At 38.2% G+C, this 18,894-nt stretch overlaps 1 protein-coding gene across 2 annotated transcripts in view; it reads right to left on the bottom strand.

Annotated features, from left to right (window-relative positions):
- EPS15L1 (epidermal growth factor receptor pathway substrate 15 like 1) overlaps positions 1 to 18,894 on the bottom strand; it is a 68,599-nt gene that overhangs the window by 30,169 nt on the left and 19,536 nt on the right. The window contains exons 12-21 of one of the 2 annotated variants that reach the window (XM_053464424.1): positions 18,218 to 18,319; positions 15,023 to 15,108; positions 13,833 to 13,905; positions 10,054 to 10,215; positions 9,614 to 9,811; positions 7,818 to 7,982; positions 7,570 to 7,693; positions 7,344 to 7,492; positions 6,584 to 6,644; positions 4,642 to 4,724 (exon numbers count right to left, since the gene is read on the bottom strand). In XM_053464424.1, coding sequence (XP_053320399.1) covers positions 4,642 to 4,724; positions 6,584 to 6,644; positions 7,344 to 7,492; positions 7,570 to 7,693; positions 7,818 to 7,982; positions 9,614 to 9,811; positions 10,054 to 10,215; positions 13,833 to 13,905; positions 15,023 to 15,108; positions 18,218 to 18,319 — 1,203 coding nt within the window. The remainder of the gene's footprint in view (positions 1 to 4,641; positions 4,725 to 6,583; positions 6,645 to 7,343; positions 7,493 to 7,569; positions 7,694 to 7,817; positions 7,983 to 9,613; positions 9,812 to 10,053; positions 10,216 to 13,832; positions 13,906 to 15,022; positions 15,109 to 18,217; positions 18,320 to 18,894) is intronic. The other variant, XM_053464432.1, reaches the window with a different exon arrangement.

Genomic DNA, 18,894 nt, shown 5'->3' with positions numbered 1-18,894 from the left:
CTACTCTCTCTAGAAGTGGGCGCCCACGTCAAAGGCACAACACAGAATGCAGTAAAATGCAGTATGCAGTAAAAAATAATCATAAAGTTACAGCTAAAGGCTTGAAGGACTCATTGGAACTAGTTAACAATTCAGTTCATGAGTCTACTAAAAACATTGAACAGCACGGAGTCCATGACAGAACACCACAGAAGAAGCCATTGCTCTCTGATTTAACACCACTGTTCGTCTGAACTTTGCCAAAGAACACTTACACTCCACAATGCTACTGGGAAAATATATTTTGTGGGAGGTAAACTAAGGTTCAACTGTTCAGGAAGAACACACAGCACTATATATATATATATATATATATATATGACATAAAATGGGCACTGTATAGCCACATGGAAACATCATCACAATAGTGAAGTACGGTAGAGGGAGCATCATGATAGAGTGCGGCTTTGCTGCCCAAAAAAAAAACATACGTAGACAATGTTCTTAGATTAGAGTATAAATTTGAATAACTCACTTGAATAGTTATAAAGAAACAAAAAGGACCTGCCCAGGAGAAACCTTAGTTCAAAAATCACTGAATCCAAATGCAACACGTTTCGGCCTTGCTGTACCTTTCTAAAGCTGGCACGTATGAAAATGAATAAAATAAATTTTATTAAAATATTTTTATCAAAATATTCAGTACCTGCATATTTGTTTTAAATATTTTATATTTAGCGTTGTCCTTTTTTTTTTAAATAGGTGTCCAGATAAGGCTTTAAAATTGGTTGAGAGTCTTATTTGGGTTAAGTGCAACGCAGTCCCAGTGATTTAGCTCCTTCGTAAGCCATATAGCCATGAAAAATTAGACAGGACTTTGCGGTAGTGGGGGTTTAAGCAATTTGGGGCCATATTCATGTGAGATATAGGTGTTTGTTTTTTTTAACGGTATGCGCTAAATTCTTGCATTTGTTTTATCATACAGGATAAGGTCAGGGTGGCTGTCCGCCAGCTGAAGCACAGTAGAAAGTGTGTAACACAGGAGGACAATGACCCTAAGCATCAAAGTAAATCTACTACAGAATGGTTTCAAAAGAGAAAATCCACCTTTTGGAGTGGCCCAGTCAAAGTCCAGACCTTAACCCATCAGAGATGTTGTGGAATGACCTCAAGAGAGATGTTTACACCAGAATGTCAATTTCCACTCCCCAGGTAAAGTGTCTATACAAATTGTGTTCATTTCCAATAGTGTGTTTTCTTGCAACCCAGTCATGTCAATGGGTGTACATGAATACATTCTTGCACAACGCCTATTGTGTACACGCAAAAGAGAATAAACCTTGTACTTTTGGTTGCTATTTTTGCACTGTCCCAGTGCCCCCCTCTTAACAATTAATGTATATGATAGTACTTTGTAAGTACTGTCATATACATTCATTAAACCTAAAGCAGCCAACTAGTGGAAGGAATAAAGTCCCATTGAAATCAATGGGAGCCTGTAACAGATGCTGCCCCCCCCCCCCCCCCGATTTTACAAAATTTGAGACTACAGTTTTATATTAACTTGCAGGAGATACATTGTAATATTTTGTGTTTTCACTCTGTGCATGTATTGAGAATGACTCACGTCTAGTCAAGTTTAAGTGTTACTTCCCTACTCTCTTCACCTCTGTTGTGTATTCGGCATTGTTGAATGTGAGGAATGTGGTTGAATGTTGCCAATGGTGTCTGCATAATCCCATGCTGCTGTGCTATGTGTTAATTATGTGAATCCTTTCCAGGTTCCTGTATATCTCCATCCCTCCTTCCCGTGGTAAAGCGGCTATATAAACTATGCCCATTTCTAATAAAGACGTTACATTCCAAAGCAGGAGGGTTTTGTATCTCTTTTAGACATGAGCATCTCCTACACATGTTTTACTTCAACAAGTACTTTGTTCATATTCAATAAGGCTTACATACAAAAGTAAATCTAATGCCAGATTCTGGTCCAATCAGCAAAAACATTCCAGTGGCATCAACCACTGCACCTGTATCACTTATATACCCCCTATATATCCCCTCCGTCCCATGCATACTCATAAAACCAATTTATTAACAGCAGTGAGTATGGGGTCTGTACGTTTAGTAAAAAAGGTAAAACAATTTGAGGGTTGCTTTGTAGTGTAACTGCTGGGCAGACATCGCTTTGATGTGCAAGCAATATTACATTTCCTTCATAAACAGGTGTCTGTGTGCAATTTTTTAAAAAAAAAATCTAAGAATCAAAGCTGCTTGTAACAGCTACACCCTTTTTGATGTCTATCATTACCACAATACATGGCAAATAATAGTTTACCCTTCACTGTAAACAATTAACTCAGTTTTAGAGATATGCTTCACAAACCTTGAATGGTTTCCAGTTCCTAAATGCGTATGCCTGCAGGTGGGAAATACCTGGCTTAGGCCCTTCTCATAGCAACTGGTTACATAACTCAAGAGCAGAGAACAGACTTCTACCAGAAGCTTATATTTTATTGTAACCGCTCTTAGTTGCTAGCACTCCATTACAGGAAGCATTATTTGTCCATCGTTACATTTGGCATTGCGTTTTGGATGCCCTTACAAGATTGCTTTATGTGGAGAGTGGTACCATGAAAATATAGGACACAAGTAGCATTAAGATGCCTATACTGGGTAGTGCAAGCTTTCAAGACAATGTATGTCCTCTCTTTAAAATGCCTGAAGATGAAACTTGGTTGTCTCAAAAGTTTGTTAGCCAATAAAAAGGTATAAACTAGACTTTACTTGTCTTTGGATAATAATGCCTCAGTGAAGTGCACATGAATCTGATTATAATATATGCACACACGCACACACTATATGGAGAAAAGTATTGGGACACCTGACCATTACAACAGGGACTTTTATGCCATTGCATAAATAGACATTAATGTGTAGTTTGTAGCTATAACCGTTTCCATCCTTCAAGATTTTGTAGTGTTTCTGTGGGAATTTTTGCCCATTCATCCAGTAGAGCATTTATGAGGTCAGGCATTGACGTTGGATGAGAGGGCCTGACTTGCAATCTCCATTCCAGTTAATCCCAAAGGTGTTCAGTGGGGTTGAGGTGAGGGGGCGAGTCAAGTTCTTCCATACCAAACTCATCCAACCATGGCCGCATTGACCATGCTGGAATAGAAAAGAGCCCTCCCCAAACGGTCTCCACAATGTTGGAAGCATAGCATTGTCCAAAATGTATTTGGTATGCTGAAGCATTAATATTTCCCTTTACAGGAAGAAAGAGTCTATCCCAGCCCTTGAAAAACAGCCACATGCCATTATCCCTCCTTCACCAAATTTTACAGTTGGCACAATGTAGTCAGGCAAGTAACATTCTCCAGTCATCAGCCATCAGACTGCCAAACAGAGAAGCATGGTTTGTCACTCTACAGAACACGTTTCCACTGCTCCAGAGTCCAGCGGCACCGTCCTTTAAACCACTCGTTCAGATACTTAGCATTGTACTTGTTGATGTGCGGATTGCATGCAGCTGGTCGGCCCTGAAAACCCATTCCATCAACACTCCAGGCGCACAGTTTTTGGGCTGATATTAATGCCAGTGGGAATTTGGAACTCTGCACTCTGTGATCTGACTCTGTGATGTTATGTAGTCTTCTTCTTTGTGGCTGAGTTGGTGCAATTCCTCAACGCTTCCACTCTCCAATAATAATACTTTGGAGTCGATCGTGGAATATGTAGCAGGGACATTTCACAAACTGATTTAGTCATAAAAGTCCCTGTTGGTGTAATAGTCAAGTGTCCCAATACTTTTGTCCATATAGTGTATATATACAGCTAAAATGGCATAGGGGTCTATTCACCGAAGACTTCACTTTACACTATAAAGGTCCAGCAGCTTCTCCTACAGGAAATGCTTGATTTGCCCAGCATAATGAATAGTCCAATCAGTGATACACTGCATAAAAATGTGTTCACCTTTTACACTACATATGGCCAGCTTGGACTTTCTTAATGGAGAAAATTGCCAGCTTCATAATGAATTGTGAAGCAAGGGAGCTGATACCACAATTTTTCTTCAAACACTCATTACAACTCTCCTGTTAATGTATAGAACCCATTATCTCAAAATAGACAATAGAATACGGAGCCTACCCCCTAAATGAAGAAAGCCCCTGTGACAGTTATGTACAAGTTTGTTTAACATGAACTGAGAACATACCCTATTATTTCAACAGGCAATAAAAAATTATTTTTTATCTTTAATGTTGCTTAAAAAAATATAAAAAAGGCTGAATGGAACAAGATGATCATAGAAACCTAATTTCTTTACTTCGTAAACGCTAAAATCTTTGTGAACACAAAGTAGGATCCAAAGGTTAAATGGGGAACAAAAAGGTTAAATGAAAATCTATGTGGCTTGTTTATTTCACCTTACACTTGTGGCTTTGAAGTGGTGGTTTGGATACTAGAGAGCTGCTAGTTTTGTTATGAGGTATAAGTAGGTGCACCACATGTTTACCCTGACCCCTTTCGGGGACAGTGCAACATTACAAGCAGCCCTAGTAAAGATTCTGTAAGGCTTTTTATGTTATTTCATGCGTGCCTATGAAGAAATCAAACAGTAGAAAAAAAACAAAACACAGCATTACTTGTAATTACCTTAGACATGTGGCTGAAGTCTGCAAAACTTTCATTGCTGCTGAATGCACTGCTCCCAAATGGGTCTAAAGTACCAAACAGATCTGAAAAGAGAACAGCAAAATCTGTTAACTTTTTAAGTCACGCCAGTGTAAAGTCACTCCAACTACCACATTACCAAGGGATGGGTTCCAGAGCACTATGCTGCCTCATCAGCAAAACATGCTTATGTAAGTAACCTGTTAAAATAATAAAATTACTTACCTGCACCCCACATGCTTTCATTTTTGTGCAACTGTTGGCTGCTAAAAGCAGCCACCTGGTGTCATGCAACCTCTCCCATGGTACACTATGTGACCAAAAGTATGTGGACCCCTGAGAATAATATCTCTATGAGCTTGATGGATATCCCAATCCCATTCCATGGGCATTAATATGGAGTTGAGCCCATTATGACTGCCATATGGCTATAGCAGCTTTAACTCTTCTGGGAAGTCCTCCAGAAGATTTTAAAATGTTTCTGTGGAAATGTGTGCCCATTCAGCCAAAAGATTAGTTGCAAGGCCAGAAACTGATGTTGGATAAGAAGGACTGGCTCGCAATCATCCAATTCATCACAAAGGTGTTCAATGGTGTTATGATCAGGGCTTTTTGCAGGTCACTCGTGTTCCTCCACACCAATCTCATCTCACCATGTCTTTATAGGCCTTGTTTTGTGCACAGGGACACACTCATGTTGAAACAACATTGGTAGCATACAACTGTCTAAATTGTCTTTGTATGCTGTATCATTAGCATTACCCATGACTGGAACTAACCTAAACCCTGAAAAAACGTTATGCGCTTCAGCACTCAGGACCCTCTGTGTGCATGTGTGGTCTACCACTGCATGGTTGAGCTGTTGTGACTTCTTCACTCTGCAATCTAGCAGGGCAGAAATCTTTCGAACTGACTTAATGCAAAGGAGACATCCTATGACCGTGCCATGTTTGAAGTCACCAAGCTCTTTAGTGTGGCCCATTCAACTGTCAATGTTTTCCTTTGGAGATGGATGTGGCTAAAAGTCCTGAACTCATTAACCCCTTATTGGCCAATGAAGTGCCAGGCCAGTCATCGAAAAAGGGTAAGTTACCTGGCACATCATGGCATTGAATGAGCTTATAAAGTGATAAAAAATTGTTTACTTAACACGAAAAGCCTCGATATCAAAGTATTTTGCAACACTGGAAAAAAGTTGCAGGGGCCCCGTGCCATCTCTCTCAGGAGCGGTCACCTTCACCATATTCAATATGGCAGTGGCTGCTTGCTTAAAAAGAGCTTAGAAAGCAATCTGCACACACTAAAAAGTAAACAACTCCCAAGTAGGACAGCTACTAATTAATGAATGTTGCATTTAGTTACAAGTGTTAAATTGGGTGTAGACTTTTTCAATTCTTTTTCTACATTGTTTTTACCAAAGTATCAAGATTTTGATGATGAACAATGAATAGTGTTCACCAAGACACAATATAATTCAATATTCTGTATGCATTCTTTTATGAACCAGACTTGAGTTAAGAGCCCGATTTAAGACAGCAGAGAAAATACCGTTTGAGAAGTCGGTCTTCTTTTTCACTCACTTAGAGTGGCAGTTATGATAGTGAGATTTTGACAATGCACAAGTATGTAATTATTCAATAATGAGACACAATCACCGAGCAGGTACACTGCAGTATAGTTGTATCATAATACAAGCCACTGCGCTAGGTCTGACCCAGGGCAGCAACCCCAGTTGCCTGCCAGGAGTCACATCAAACAGGGACTCCTTTTCTCACATCCTTTCTGCTAAGCACCATATCATATCCTGAAGTATCAGCTCAGGACGTGCGGCACAATGGAGGGGATACTACAAAGGCTAAACATGGTTGGCACAGACCAATGTAGTGTAAACGGTTAAGTTACAAGAGACATTTTCTTTACTCACCTGGCTCTTTTCTAGGCAATGTGGAAGAGGAAAAAGGATCGCTGCTCTCAAAGGGATCAGACTGACAAGAGAAAAAAAATGAAAATAAAATGTGTGCTCTACAAGAGGGTCCGGATTGTTCAATCTAATTTGGTCATGGTCAGCCTTAAATGTTTAGTTATCAGTGCTAAATAACAATTGCTGTTTATATTTGTTTAGATATCTAAACACTAAATCAACAATGCCAACTAGTTAAATAACCAAATAATCCTTTTGGTGATAAATATTACAGTGGACTGGGGAGACAGAGAATCAATAGGCTAAACTGGTTTCAGAGCTTCACATATAAAGTAATAGAAGAAATTAGAGCAATATTGGGAAAATACAGATCAATGGTGTATGTAAGACACTCATGCAGCGACAGGCATTGGTAGAAAGAGTAAGATGAATATAAGATACCAAAAGGCACCAGCAGTGTATCTTTAGGATACATTAAACCTTGCACTTGAGATTTGCCTGGCTCTGTAGAAGAGGCTGAGCTTTATGGGAGATGTGTGCCCTGAATCAGCAGAGTAAACGTTCATCTTATTAATTTAGCTTCTGTCTAGGTGGCAAGTCCCTTCTTCTTAACAGTCATCATTTCTGTAACACTGACATGACTAAAACACAGATTATTTTACAACATAGCCAGTGACTCTAGTACCGTAGAAACATGAACAGTAGCTGTATTTCAAGAACAAACACCACACACTATTAGTCACCAATATATACTATATCTCACCTTTAGAGGTAGGGTCATTGAGTGGACATTGTTTTTAGTGAAGGGATCAGAGGAAAAGGGGTCACTTTTTGAAGGCTTCTGAAATGGGTCATCTGATGTGTGTGCGTGAAAGGGATCATTTTCTTTAAAAGGGTCATCTCCAAAAGGATCTACGGAGCAAAAATCTGCTTGTAAAATCTTAACAGTTCATCTGGCAGACATAATGACATCACTTGCATCGACTTACTGCTTTTAAAAGGGTCAGCTCCTTTGAAAGGATCAGATGTAAAGGGGTCTTCAGTCTGGAATGGGTCAGAGTACGGTTCCTGACTGTTGTTACTGAAAAGAGTTTTGTTCTTGAAAGGATCATCCTAAACAAACAAAAGTAGGTCTCATTTACATAATACGTACAGATTGTATCTATTACAGAAACGGACATGATTATTTGGACGATCACACAAGCATTCTTGCAAAATACCAAGTCTTGCTTCTCACCGTTTTTTTGGAAGGATCCATCCTCTCTCTTGCAGGAAAGGCCTCAACCTCGGAAAAACTATTGAGGCTGTTCCCATGGTCTCCGTTTAGTGTGCTGTTGTATTGCTCTATGCATTTGTTCATTTCCTGCTGACTTTCTTGCAGCTGTGACAGTTTGCTTCGGGCCTGAGCGGGGAAGAATAAAAAAAGGAATATAGAGATATTGTGAATTCAATAGGTGCACTTAATGCAAGTAAGCACAGGGTATCATTAGACTTTAACCACCCCCAACCCTGGAACTCTTACTGAGAAATCACAGATTGACTGGCAGTAAGTAGGCAAGTTCATATATAGGATTCTGTAGAAGCTAAGGGGACGCTTAGCTCTCATATGCTTTAAAAGGTGATAACTGTCACTGGGTGCACATTACTGCTTAAATCGGGAAGGTAAACCTTAAAGGGAGGTGCAGACAGCTAAATGGATTTACCCCGATTCCCATTCAATCATGCAACATGACTTAAAGGTTTAAATGAATGATATTTTTTGTTCCAATCTTTTGCCCTGAAATGCATTTGTCAGAGGAAAAAAAATTCTTACAGGCATTTGTAGAAATGGACATACCTTCCATTTATACAGTCTGGATGTATATTCATACACAATCAATTAAATATAATAGAAAGACATCTCATAGCAATACCATTTCCAGAAATAAATTGATATATATGTTTCCATGGTAACTCATAAGATGTAATTCCAGTTAGTAAACGCATCATTTATATGTTGTAGTCCAATTTAATTTGTTTCTACAAATCTATTATCCACTCAATACTCTTCTATAAACGTATAATTCAATTGATATTTACCATGGTGACTCATTTTGTGCCAAGCAATAAATACAGTGAATTCCTTACCACTCATAAACAGGTTCAATTAATTTTTACCGGTTCGAAACAGTGTGAAAAAAAAACTACCTTCTACAATGCAATATGTTTAATGTTCAATCTCTTACATTCTAGCCTGTGTTAAAAAATGTAAGATTTATTCCAAAACCCCAATCTCAAATATCCATTTATAAAGGAAACTGAGTATCGGAACCCTCAATATGAAAGAAGAGGATATGCGTGAGGATTCTGAATTCTGAATGTTGTATGAGAACATTGTTGGGAAACTGGTCATTTAGGCAAGGGACAACTGCAAATAAAAATTAAAAGATCAATTTAGTTTTAGGAAAACTTAATTATATTCCAGAAAAGAACAATATCGCACCATGCCCTACCAAGCGGAAGTACTACCAAACCAAAAGACATTACACGGAAAAAAACATAATATGGGCAAACGTATATAGAGTATGTCCCTTCTTATAACAGGGGACTAAGCAGAGAGATATTTCTACTAACGAAGGAACAGGAAGAATGTTTCCTTTTCCTGATGGCTTTAATGATGGCTATAGCTTCTCTTGTTTTCTAGAAAATCGTTAACGCATCTACCCCTTTTGTCGTTGCCTCTTTTGTGCAGCCATATATTGCTTCCACTTTGTGAGACATGGCGTAATATTGTCCTTTTCTGGATTATAATTAACTCTTCCTAAAACTATTTTTTTTAATATTTATTTGCAGTTCTCCCTTGCATGGCAGAAATGCTGGCAGAATAAATATAACAATTACTTAATTTAAATCTTGAGTGTGCATGGTATTTCTCTTTAAATCTTCGTATGCATTAATGCGGTGTATGACTACTTTTATATACACACACACACACACATACACATTATATATATGTATATATTATTTGGTACCAATCTCTTGCTTTATTTGCACCTGGTTAATTTCTTCCTGGGTGGATTTCAATGATTTTAAAATGGTTTCCAGCTGAACTCTGCCCGCCTGGATGCTCTGTTCCAGCTGAGTCTCCTCTTGCTGCAGTCTGTTGAGCTCTGATTTGGCTCGGTTCAGTTCCTCCTCCTGCGCTTGGACATCTGACTCCTGAGACTGAATCTGTATCTTCAGTGAGGAGATCTGCAAAAGAGAAAGAGGACATTGGGGAATTACATCTGCTGCTAAGGAAGTAACCGCTTTTTGTTTAGCCTGTCGTCTAGAAGATGATGTGTGCATCCAGACACTGATGTATCCTTGTTGCTTTCCGTCAAGTTCTCGGATCTTATGGTTGTATTTGCTACACATAAAATAAGATGACAACAAACTGGCCATGTTTGGTCTACAGGTGAAAATATCAGGAGCAGGATGATATTCACACTCACCATTTGCCCCTCCTCCTGACATTTCTGCCTTACATCAGTTAACATATCCTTTAGCTTTGCTTTCTGCTGGTCCATTTCATCCAAACGGTCTTGGGCATCTTGCTTCTGGGCTTCCAATTCTTGAAGTGTAGAGGCCTCTCGGTCTAGGTCATTTTGTAGTTCCTGAAAAGAGAGAATCCATATTAGTCACAAGTAAAAGGGTTCTCAAAACAAAACTCCAAACACGTCAATCTTGCACAAGGATGGTACCATCACTGCACCATCAGACATTTGGAAAGTATGCATGAATCACTAGAAGTACCAAGTGATATTATTATTATTAAAGCAAGAAATACTTTAAGAGGCCCACAAACTGAGCTATAAGACATATAAAACCGTGCACACAAAGTCCAGTCAAATGTACCTGGGTGGAGTACAGCAAAAGCGTGAGATGCGATAAAATGAAATGTTGAGTTTTCCATCTGTATCATGATACTATAGCATTATTGCATGTTTAAAGCTCTCAGTATGCTGCCTTTCTTTAAAGTTCTGTCTATAAATGGGAAGTATTTAGCACTCTTCCTACTCTGCCTAGGAGTTGGCTTCTCGCAAAAATAACTGTAAAAGTACAGTGCAGAACGCTCTGTGAAGTTAAGAAGAATCCTGGAGAGACAGTTGAAGACTTGCATACATTTCTGGAATATGCTAACATCTCCGGTGACAAATCACGGGAGGACACCATGCAAGAAAGCCACAGCTGTCCAAAAAAATTCTTAAAGAGCACAGCGCTACTGTGGACAGATGAGCTGTTTGGAAGGAACACACAAGCTCGTCCCAACTGTAAAGTATGGTGAAGGGTCCGTTTTGGTTTGTGGCTGGGTTTTCCTTTTTTATTTTTTTCTTAAGCCACTTTGCAGAACAATATAAGGCCATCTTTGCCTCTTAAAGCGTAAAATAAGTTAGAGGACGTGAAAGGTCAGTGACTCAGTACACAGGAGTAAATCAACAAACTGTTTTCAACAGAAGAAAGTACGCCTTCTGGGGCGGCACAGTCAGAGGCCTCTTTACTACTTGATCGAGATGCTGTGGAGGGCGATTCACGCCAGACAGCTTAAGAATATTGCTGATTTGAAACAGTTTTGTAAAAGCAAATTGTTCAAACTTTCTCTAAAACGTCGTGTAGGTCTGATCCATAAATACAGGAAATGTTTGCTTGAGGTTGTTGCTGCCAAAAGAGGGTCTAGAAGTTAGGCAGTTATCAAGTTCAAGGCTTCACATATGTTTTCCACCCTGCACTGTAAATTTTTAGACAGTGCGTTTGATAAAGACATAAAAATGTTTAATTCTTTGAGTGTGGCTGTCTATTGTTGTGGCTTAGTTGAAGATCAGATCAAATTTAATGACCAACATTTGCACAAACCCAGGTAAATTCAAAAGGTTTATATAGTTTTTTTTTCACGACAATTACTTATAATTTACACGGCTGCAGTCATATTTAGAAGACTTTTCATATTCTAAAGACAAATGTTAGTTTTTTTTGTTATTTTGTATTATGTAAATTAGATTTAAATAAAGGAAGTACTTTTTATTTTAAGGTTTTGACAGATGTGCTAACTAGGCATGCAGAAATAGCATTTGGTTTCGGGGGGCTGGGGAGGGTCATTCATTTTCCAGTTGACTAATCTCACGAGAAAATCTTTCAACTCAACAATGCGTTGCATACATTTCTTCTTTGTAGAGCTATAATTATTATTATTTATTGTTTTATATAGCGCCATCAAATTCCGTAGCGCTGTACAACGGGTAGACAGGACATAACAAGTAGTATGTAACATAACAAATTGACTAACAGAGACAACAGGTGAGGAGGGCCCTGCTCAAAGGAGCTTATAAGCTATGAACTGACTAACTGGTGAGCCAAACAGCACGGGCAGGAACTGTACTTAAGTAAGCTTCCTACTTTGTGTAGGGATGCCAGTATCCAATTTAATATACTGAGTGGAGTGGTCATGAAGTTGAGCCGACTTATGGAAAGTAATAGGACTTTTGGCAGAAACTTCTCTGACTTGGTACGTAGCTTTTGTATCTTTATCGGATTCATGGGCCTTTGAGAACATGTATATGAATTGTTATTGAAAAATTACTTTGAATAAAAATTCACCTGTACTAACCACGTTACTCTGTGTATTAAACACAAGGGATTAATTATGCAGAGCATTGTCACCCACAAATGCCGACTTACATATGCAATACGCAATGGATTGATACAAAAAGCACAGTTATTCCCTTGACTGGAGTGTAAGAAACGCAGCGAAAGGAAATACACCTTACCATAAAAGCTGCATCAATCAAGTAGTAGTAGTTTATCTTATACACAGATATACAGTACCGTCCGATAATATTGGCACCCTTGGTAAATATGAGCAAAGAAGGCTGTGAAAATTGTCTATTCTTTAACCGTTTGAAGTTTTCTTCAACAATACACAAAAATACTCTGCTCTTATAGATATAAAACAATTGCAAACACAACACAGGTTTATTAAAAGCATGTTGAAAGTGTGGCACAATTATTGACACTCCTATGAATTTGTATGAGAAAAATATATTTAAAGTATATTCCCATTAATATTTTACACTTTTTAGTACCCCTGGGTGACTATGACAGTATTTGGTAATATATGGGCCAAGTTCCCTAATTCATTCATCACAATGGGTAAGACAGAATAATATATCTGTGATGTGCGGCAAAAGGTCGCTGAGCGTCACAAAATGGGAGATGCCCCATTTCTACCATCAGGGCAATAATTAAGGAGTTCCAGTCAAGTGGAAATGTTATGAATCAACCTGGAAGAGGGCATATGTTTAGATTGTCTCAGTACACTGTGAAGAGGATGGTTTGAGTGGCCAAAAAATCTAGAAAATTACATAAATTAGTTGCATCTTGGGGTCAGAAAGTCTTCAAAACTACAATCTGATGTCACCACATATGAAAGGGTTTGGAAAAAAAAGCCTTTACTGACATTCAAAAACAAACTCAACCATCTTCAGTTTGCCAGATCCTCATGGAACCTTCAATGGGATCAGGTTCTATGGTTAGCTGAAACCAAAATAGAGCCTATTGGCAATAAACACCAGAGGCGGGTTTGGCGCACACAGCGATGTAAGCAATAAGGAAAAGTACCTCATGCCCACGGTTAAATATAGTGGTGGCTCTAACCTTTAAGGGCTGTTTTTTCTGCCAGAGGACGTGGGCATTTTGATTGATACATGGCATCATGTATGAAATATCAACAGATTTAAATGAACACCTGACCGTCTCTGCCTGGGCCATAGTTGGATCTTCCAGCAAGACAATGATCCAAAATCAACACAAAAAATGGTTTACTGACCACAAAATCAAGGTCCTACCGTGGGCATCCCAGTCCTCTGACGTGAACCCAATAGAAAACCTATGGGGTGAACTGAAGAGTATACAAGGGTTGACCTGGAAATTTGAAGGATCCAGAGAGATTCAGTATGGTGGAATGGTCTCAGATGCCTTGCCATTTATTATCCAATCTCAACAGGCATTATAGGAGAAGAATCAGAAGTCATTTTGGCAAAGGGACGTAACACAAAGTATTGTGCCACACATATATTTAACAATGTTTGCTTTTTTGGATAGACCTGTGTTGTGTTTGCAATTGTTTGATATCCATGAGAGCAGAAAAGATTAAACAATAAAGACATATTTACTATGGCTGCCAATATTAGTGGAGGCCACTGTAACAAGTACCTGGGCACATATTAAATGCACATACTTGAACTTCTGTAGTCTTGTGCCTTATGGAGTCTTCTTTGTCTCGGATGTCCTGCTCAAGAGCATATTTCTCCCTAGTGGGAAAGGGAAATCACATTATTGAGAGTTCAGTTAGCAGGCTTTGACTGCAGGCAAGGACATAGTGGGAAAATCTGTTAATATCAGACATTCATTTACAAGAGTTGTCTGCTCAACAAATTACATACTAATTAGTCACACTGGAAACACACAAGGAAATACATATTTTTCCCTTATATACATGAATGGCTCCATATATATTTAAACCACAGGTAAACATTAACATTACAGCCTGTAATGTTTAACACAAGGGTATATGTACTTTAGGGTATAGGGTCAAAAAGTGACAGTCTCTTACTATGTTTGTGTACGATTATACTTAAAAAGAATACAATAGTAGTAATTAATAATAGTTAATAGATAAAATTGCATTACTATATAAAAAAGGCTTTATCTAGGTGTGGCAATAAAAATCAATGTCCACCACCAACAGTAGCCACTAATGTATGAACACCGGTTGGACAAAAATAACACTTCCCTACTTTATGAGTATATGTAGTAAATACTGCACATATATAACACACAAATGTTGATTGTTCTTATATATAATTTATGTATAAAGCTCTGTCTCAACATATATGATTTCAATGGCAAAAGTATTTAATGTATTACAAAAAGAATACAAGTGCGCTAATCCATGCAAGGTTTTCCATGCAATCAATCAAAAACTAACCTTTGGGTGGGGGTATAGGAATTTTGAAATTAAAATCAGTTGATAGCATATATATATATGAGAGAGAGCAGGAGACTGCTTTTGGTTAACCAATGTACTTATACATGTAGCAATTAACCATATTTAGAGAAGTGATATCTTCCATTAACTGTGATGCATATATTTCTACTCTCCTATACATGCTCAAAGCAGTATGTTAACATGTACATCTTTGGGCAGGTCATAAAGTCGCTTGATCAGGGCCCTCCTTATCTTTTGTTTCTGTAAGTCAAAATTGTTATGGTTATTCACTACTTGTTATATCCTGCTGTACAGTGCTGCAGAATAGCAATAATAGTAATACGTTTTACAAAAACATTCACTGTTTTTCTGAATAGAATAATTTGTTCTCATAGAACGCCCAGGCAATCCGAATGGGTTACAAGAAACGTCCCAAATACCTCTGCAGCTGTGCAATTTCCTGACTGATTTCATCCAGTTCTTTCACACCAGTAAATTCTCCAGATCCAACAGAGCTGGAGCTATCCTGAGAGAAGAGCATAACGGAGGGTTAATTACCAATAAACTAAGAATGGACCATTTTGGAACACAGGTTTAAGATGGGATCTGTACATTGGGATAGTTTCTAAGCATCAAACAAAGTGGGTATGTGCATGCATGAGTGTTGTTTTAGGGTGGTTTATAGAGATATTACAAGTGCCTGATTTAAATCCTAAAACCACTTGTGGCATAATAATACAGGTATATCACATTACCAACATTTCTAAATGCTTTTTGTCTCAGGTACAATACTGACATGACAGATAAGGGTGATTAATTCAGGGTGTTTTTTTCTTTTTTGTAAAACCACACTTTTTATGGTATGATTGTGAGCTTCTTTATCTTATTTTTTTTTTTTAAATCCTCCTTTATCGGCCACCTACTTTGTCCCTTATTACTTATCTCATTACCTTGTCGAACGTAATAACATCTTTCACATCATCGTTTTGTGCTGTGGATCATTTTCATCACTTAACACAATGCCTATTTCTTATGCTTTGCAATAAGTGACAGTAAACTACTAGTAAGACTTGATTTCTGCAATCCATCACAATATCAATGATGGTGGATGTGTCCTCAATTGGATGGGTGTCAGTAACAAAACAAGACAAGCACTTAAAATACAAAAGGAGGAAATGTGTAAATATATCTGGGGAGCTGGAACTGGCTCATAAATAGTGGTTTAGTAAGCAACCTCGAACCACGCTGGCTGGAACTCCTCCTCTCACTTAGTATTTAGTTCTTGGGAGTGCCCATGTCTTTCACATAGATCAAGAACACATATAGGGAATGTTATTGAAAATTACCTTGAAGACGATAAAAAAAATTCACCTGTATTAACCACTATACTCTGTATGTAAAAACAAATGCAATTTTTCCCAGTCTGTTTATATCTTTATGTTACCAGCATAGTGCTGTGAATAAATGTATTAGCCCATTCATGATTGCTTGTATTTTTACATATTTGTCACACTTAAATGTTTCAGATCAAACTAATATTAGTATTAGAATTAGACAAATATAACCTAAGTAAACACAGCATTCAGGTTTTAAATGATGATTCCATGTATAGAAGGAAAGGGTTATCCAACCCTACCAGGCCTAAACATCAATCAAATAGAACACATCTTGAAAAGTAAAGTAGGCAAAAAGGTCACAAAAAAAGCAGCACACGATGCCACGATCTAAAGGAATTCAAGAACAGACAAGAAAAAGTAAATGACATCTATCAGTCTGGAAAGTGTTACAAAGCCACATCTAAGGGACCAGGCCCCCAGAGAACCTCCAAAAAAGTGATCCAGGAGGTCCTAGTCTAACATGTAAAGAACTGCAGGTCTCACCTACCTCAGTTAAAGTCAGTGTTCACAATTCTACAATAAAAAGGACTGCGCAAAAAGAAAAAAAAGGCATCCATGGGAGAGTTGCAAGGATAAAACAACTGCTGAACATCTGACCAAAAAGAACAGGAAGGCTTGTCTCAGATTTGCCAAAAAACAAAAATTGATGACCTCTAAGACTTTTGGGATAATATTCTGTGGACTGATGAGTCAAAAGTGGAACTTTATGGAAGACATGGGTTCTCTAAAATCTGACATGAAACTTGTGAAGGGACATAACTCTCCAGGGGCCCCAGTGATGGAGGGTTCTGTCACAAAACTAACACAGCATTCCATAATAAGAACATGATACATCAAACATGGTGGTGGTGTGATGGTCTGGGGCTGATTTGCTGCTTCAAGACCTGTGCAACCTGCCATAATTGAAGCCACCTTAAATTCTGTTCTCTACCAGAAAATCCTGAAGAAGAATGTCTGGCCATTAGTTTGTGACCTAAAGCTCAAGGGCAGGAACAAAATGAATGTTTAGGAGTGGCCTGGTTAAAATCCCAACTTGAATCTAATTGAGATACTGTGGCGTGACTTTAAAAACAACAGTTCATACTTGAAAACCCTTCAATGTTCTACTAAGAAGAGTTTAACAAAATATCTCCACAGCAATGTAAGAGACTTCTCGCCAGTTATCACAAACATTTGACTGCAGTTGTTGCCAACCAGTTATTAAGTTTAGGGAGCAATTACTTTCTCACATGGGTGATAAACGTTTTGATTAACTCTTTACCTTTAACATGTGAAATAATTTAAAAGATGAATTTTGTGTTTACGTACAAAATAAGCAAAAATAGAAGAAACTGGAAAGAGGGCAAATCCTTTTTTACAGCACTGTCCCAACTTTGCCAGTACCCATGCATACAATGATTGCAACAATCAGGATAATAAAAAATCTTGATTACAATGTACTTAAATCAACTGTGAAAACATTTTAGTGCATATATTTTTTTTTACAGAGCGTGGAACAGAATGAGAGTGTGAGTGAAAGGACTGGTTGTCTGTTTGTGAGGGGTCTGGTCTAATTTTTGTGGCTTTGTAGGAATCGACAAATGTGCCAGAATTCTGTAAAATACTATTAAAATTCACAGGGAAATATTTGTAAGACTAAAGACTTACTTGGTTTGTGAATATTTTAGTCTGTTTCTCTTATGCATAATTAACTTTATAATTTTAAACGCAGCTATAATACTCAATGATACAGGCTTCATCTGTGCAATGAATGTTAAAACAAAAGAAAATACCCAGCAACATACAAGCGTGAAAAATTAGGTCATGCTAACTGTTGTTTTTAACCCCTTAAAGACAATGGGCGGTCCCTAAACTCATTGAAAACAATGCATTTTGAGCCTGTACATGTTCGGGCTTTGTCATTAAGGGGTTAAATGAAGAGACACTTCATGCAGGATATTCTCATAAAAGAGCTGCATGCCTTTTTTCTTCAGTGCTGCAAAACCTATAGTTTGGACAACAGCAAAATGTATGGCCATGGCAAAAGCCGGAGGCATTTGGAGATTTTATCAGGAAAGGGTAAACACTATAGGATGAGTAAAACCATGAGTGAAATAATTTTACTGTTACATTTCAATACATATTCAAACTTCTAATTTGGTGCCATGTGAAAGCGTGCATGGGTGCCCGAAGTGTCAGCATGCCATGCCAAAGGTGGAGGACAAAAGTGAGGAGCTCCAATAACAAGGGTCTACTCACACGGCGCATTTCTGTTAGGCTTGCCATTTCATTTCCTACTGGGGTCATGTAACCTGAGATGGTCTGGAGAGGAGGAGAAAACCCAGGCAGAGGAGCCACAGACTGAACATAATGTAACACAGCAAAAGTCAAAAGTTACTATGGTGTTTTGTTGGACTACATCTCCCATAGCCCAGTTGCAGTATGAGAAATAGTAGTGCATTAGATCCATAGAACTTCAAACACAGGTTTCAGTGACAAATTCATGAGCAAGCTTCTATACGTGCCTCAATATTTCCCCCAATCTAGTACCACTAATAATAGACCGTTCCAATAGGGTCGACACATTTTTTACTTTAGAAATATATTTATAACCACTAATTTGAAAATCAGAAGTAATCATACATCATCTGGCTTGGACCACCTCACCTAATATGTCATCTTCTGATGGGTTACCCAAGCTCATAAAACAAGGAGGACTGGAAAAGCATTTAGGGATACAAGGACCTGGTGATACAAGGACCTGGTGATACAAGGACCTAGGTGGTCTTCGGTATAGTTCCGTTTAGAATGTTTCATTAAACTGTTTCTGGAAATTTCTTTTAAAATATGAACAATAATAAAGGCATCAAGGAAAATCATCTACTGAACTGAAGCAATGGTGTTGAATTACATCCTCGAAGGGCCACATTTTACAC

The sequence above is a fragment of the Spea bombifrons genome, chromosome 1 (assembly GCF_027358695.1).
Source record: "Spea bombifrons isolate aSpeBom1 chromosome 1, aSpeBom1.2.pri, whole genome shotgun sequence".
Classification (NCBI taxonomy): Eukaryota; Metazoa; Chordata; class Amphibia; order Anura; family Pelobatidae; genus Spea; species Spea bombifrons.
This window is presented reverse-complemented; position numbering and strand designations above follow the sequence as displayed.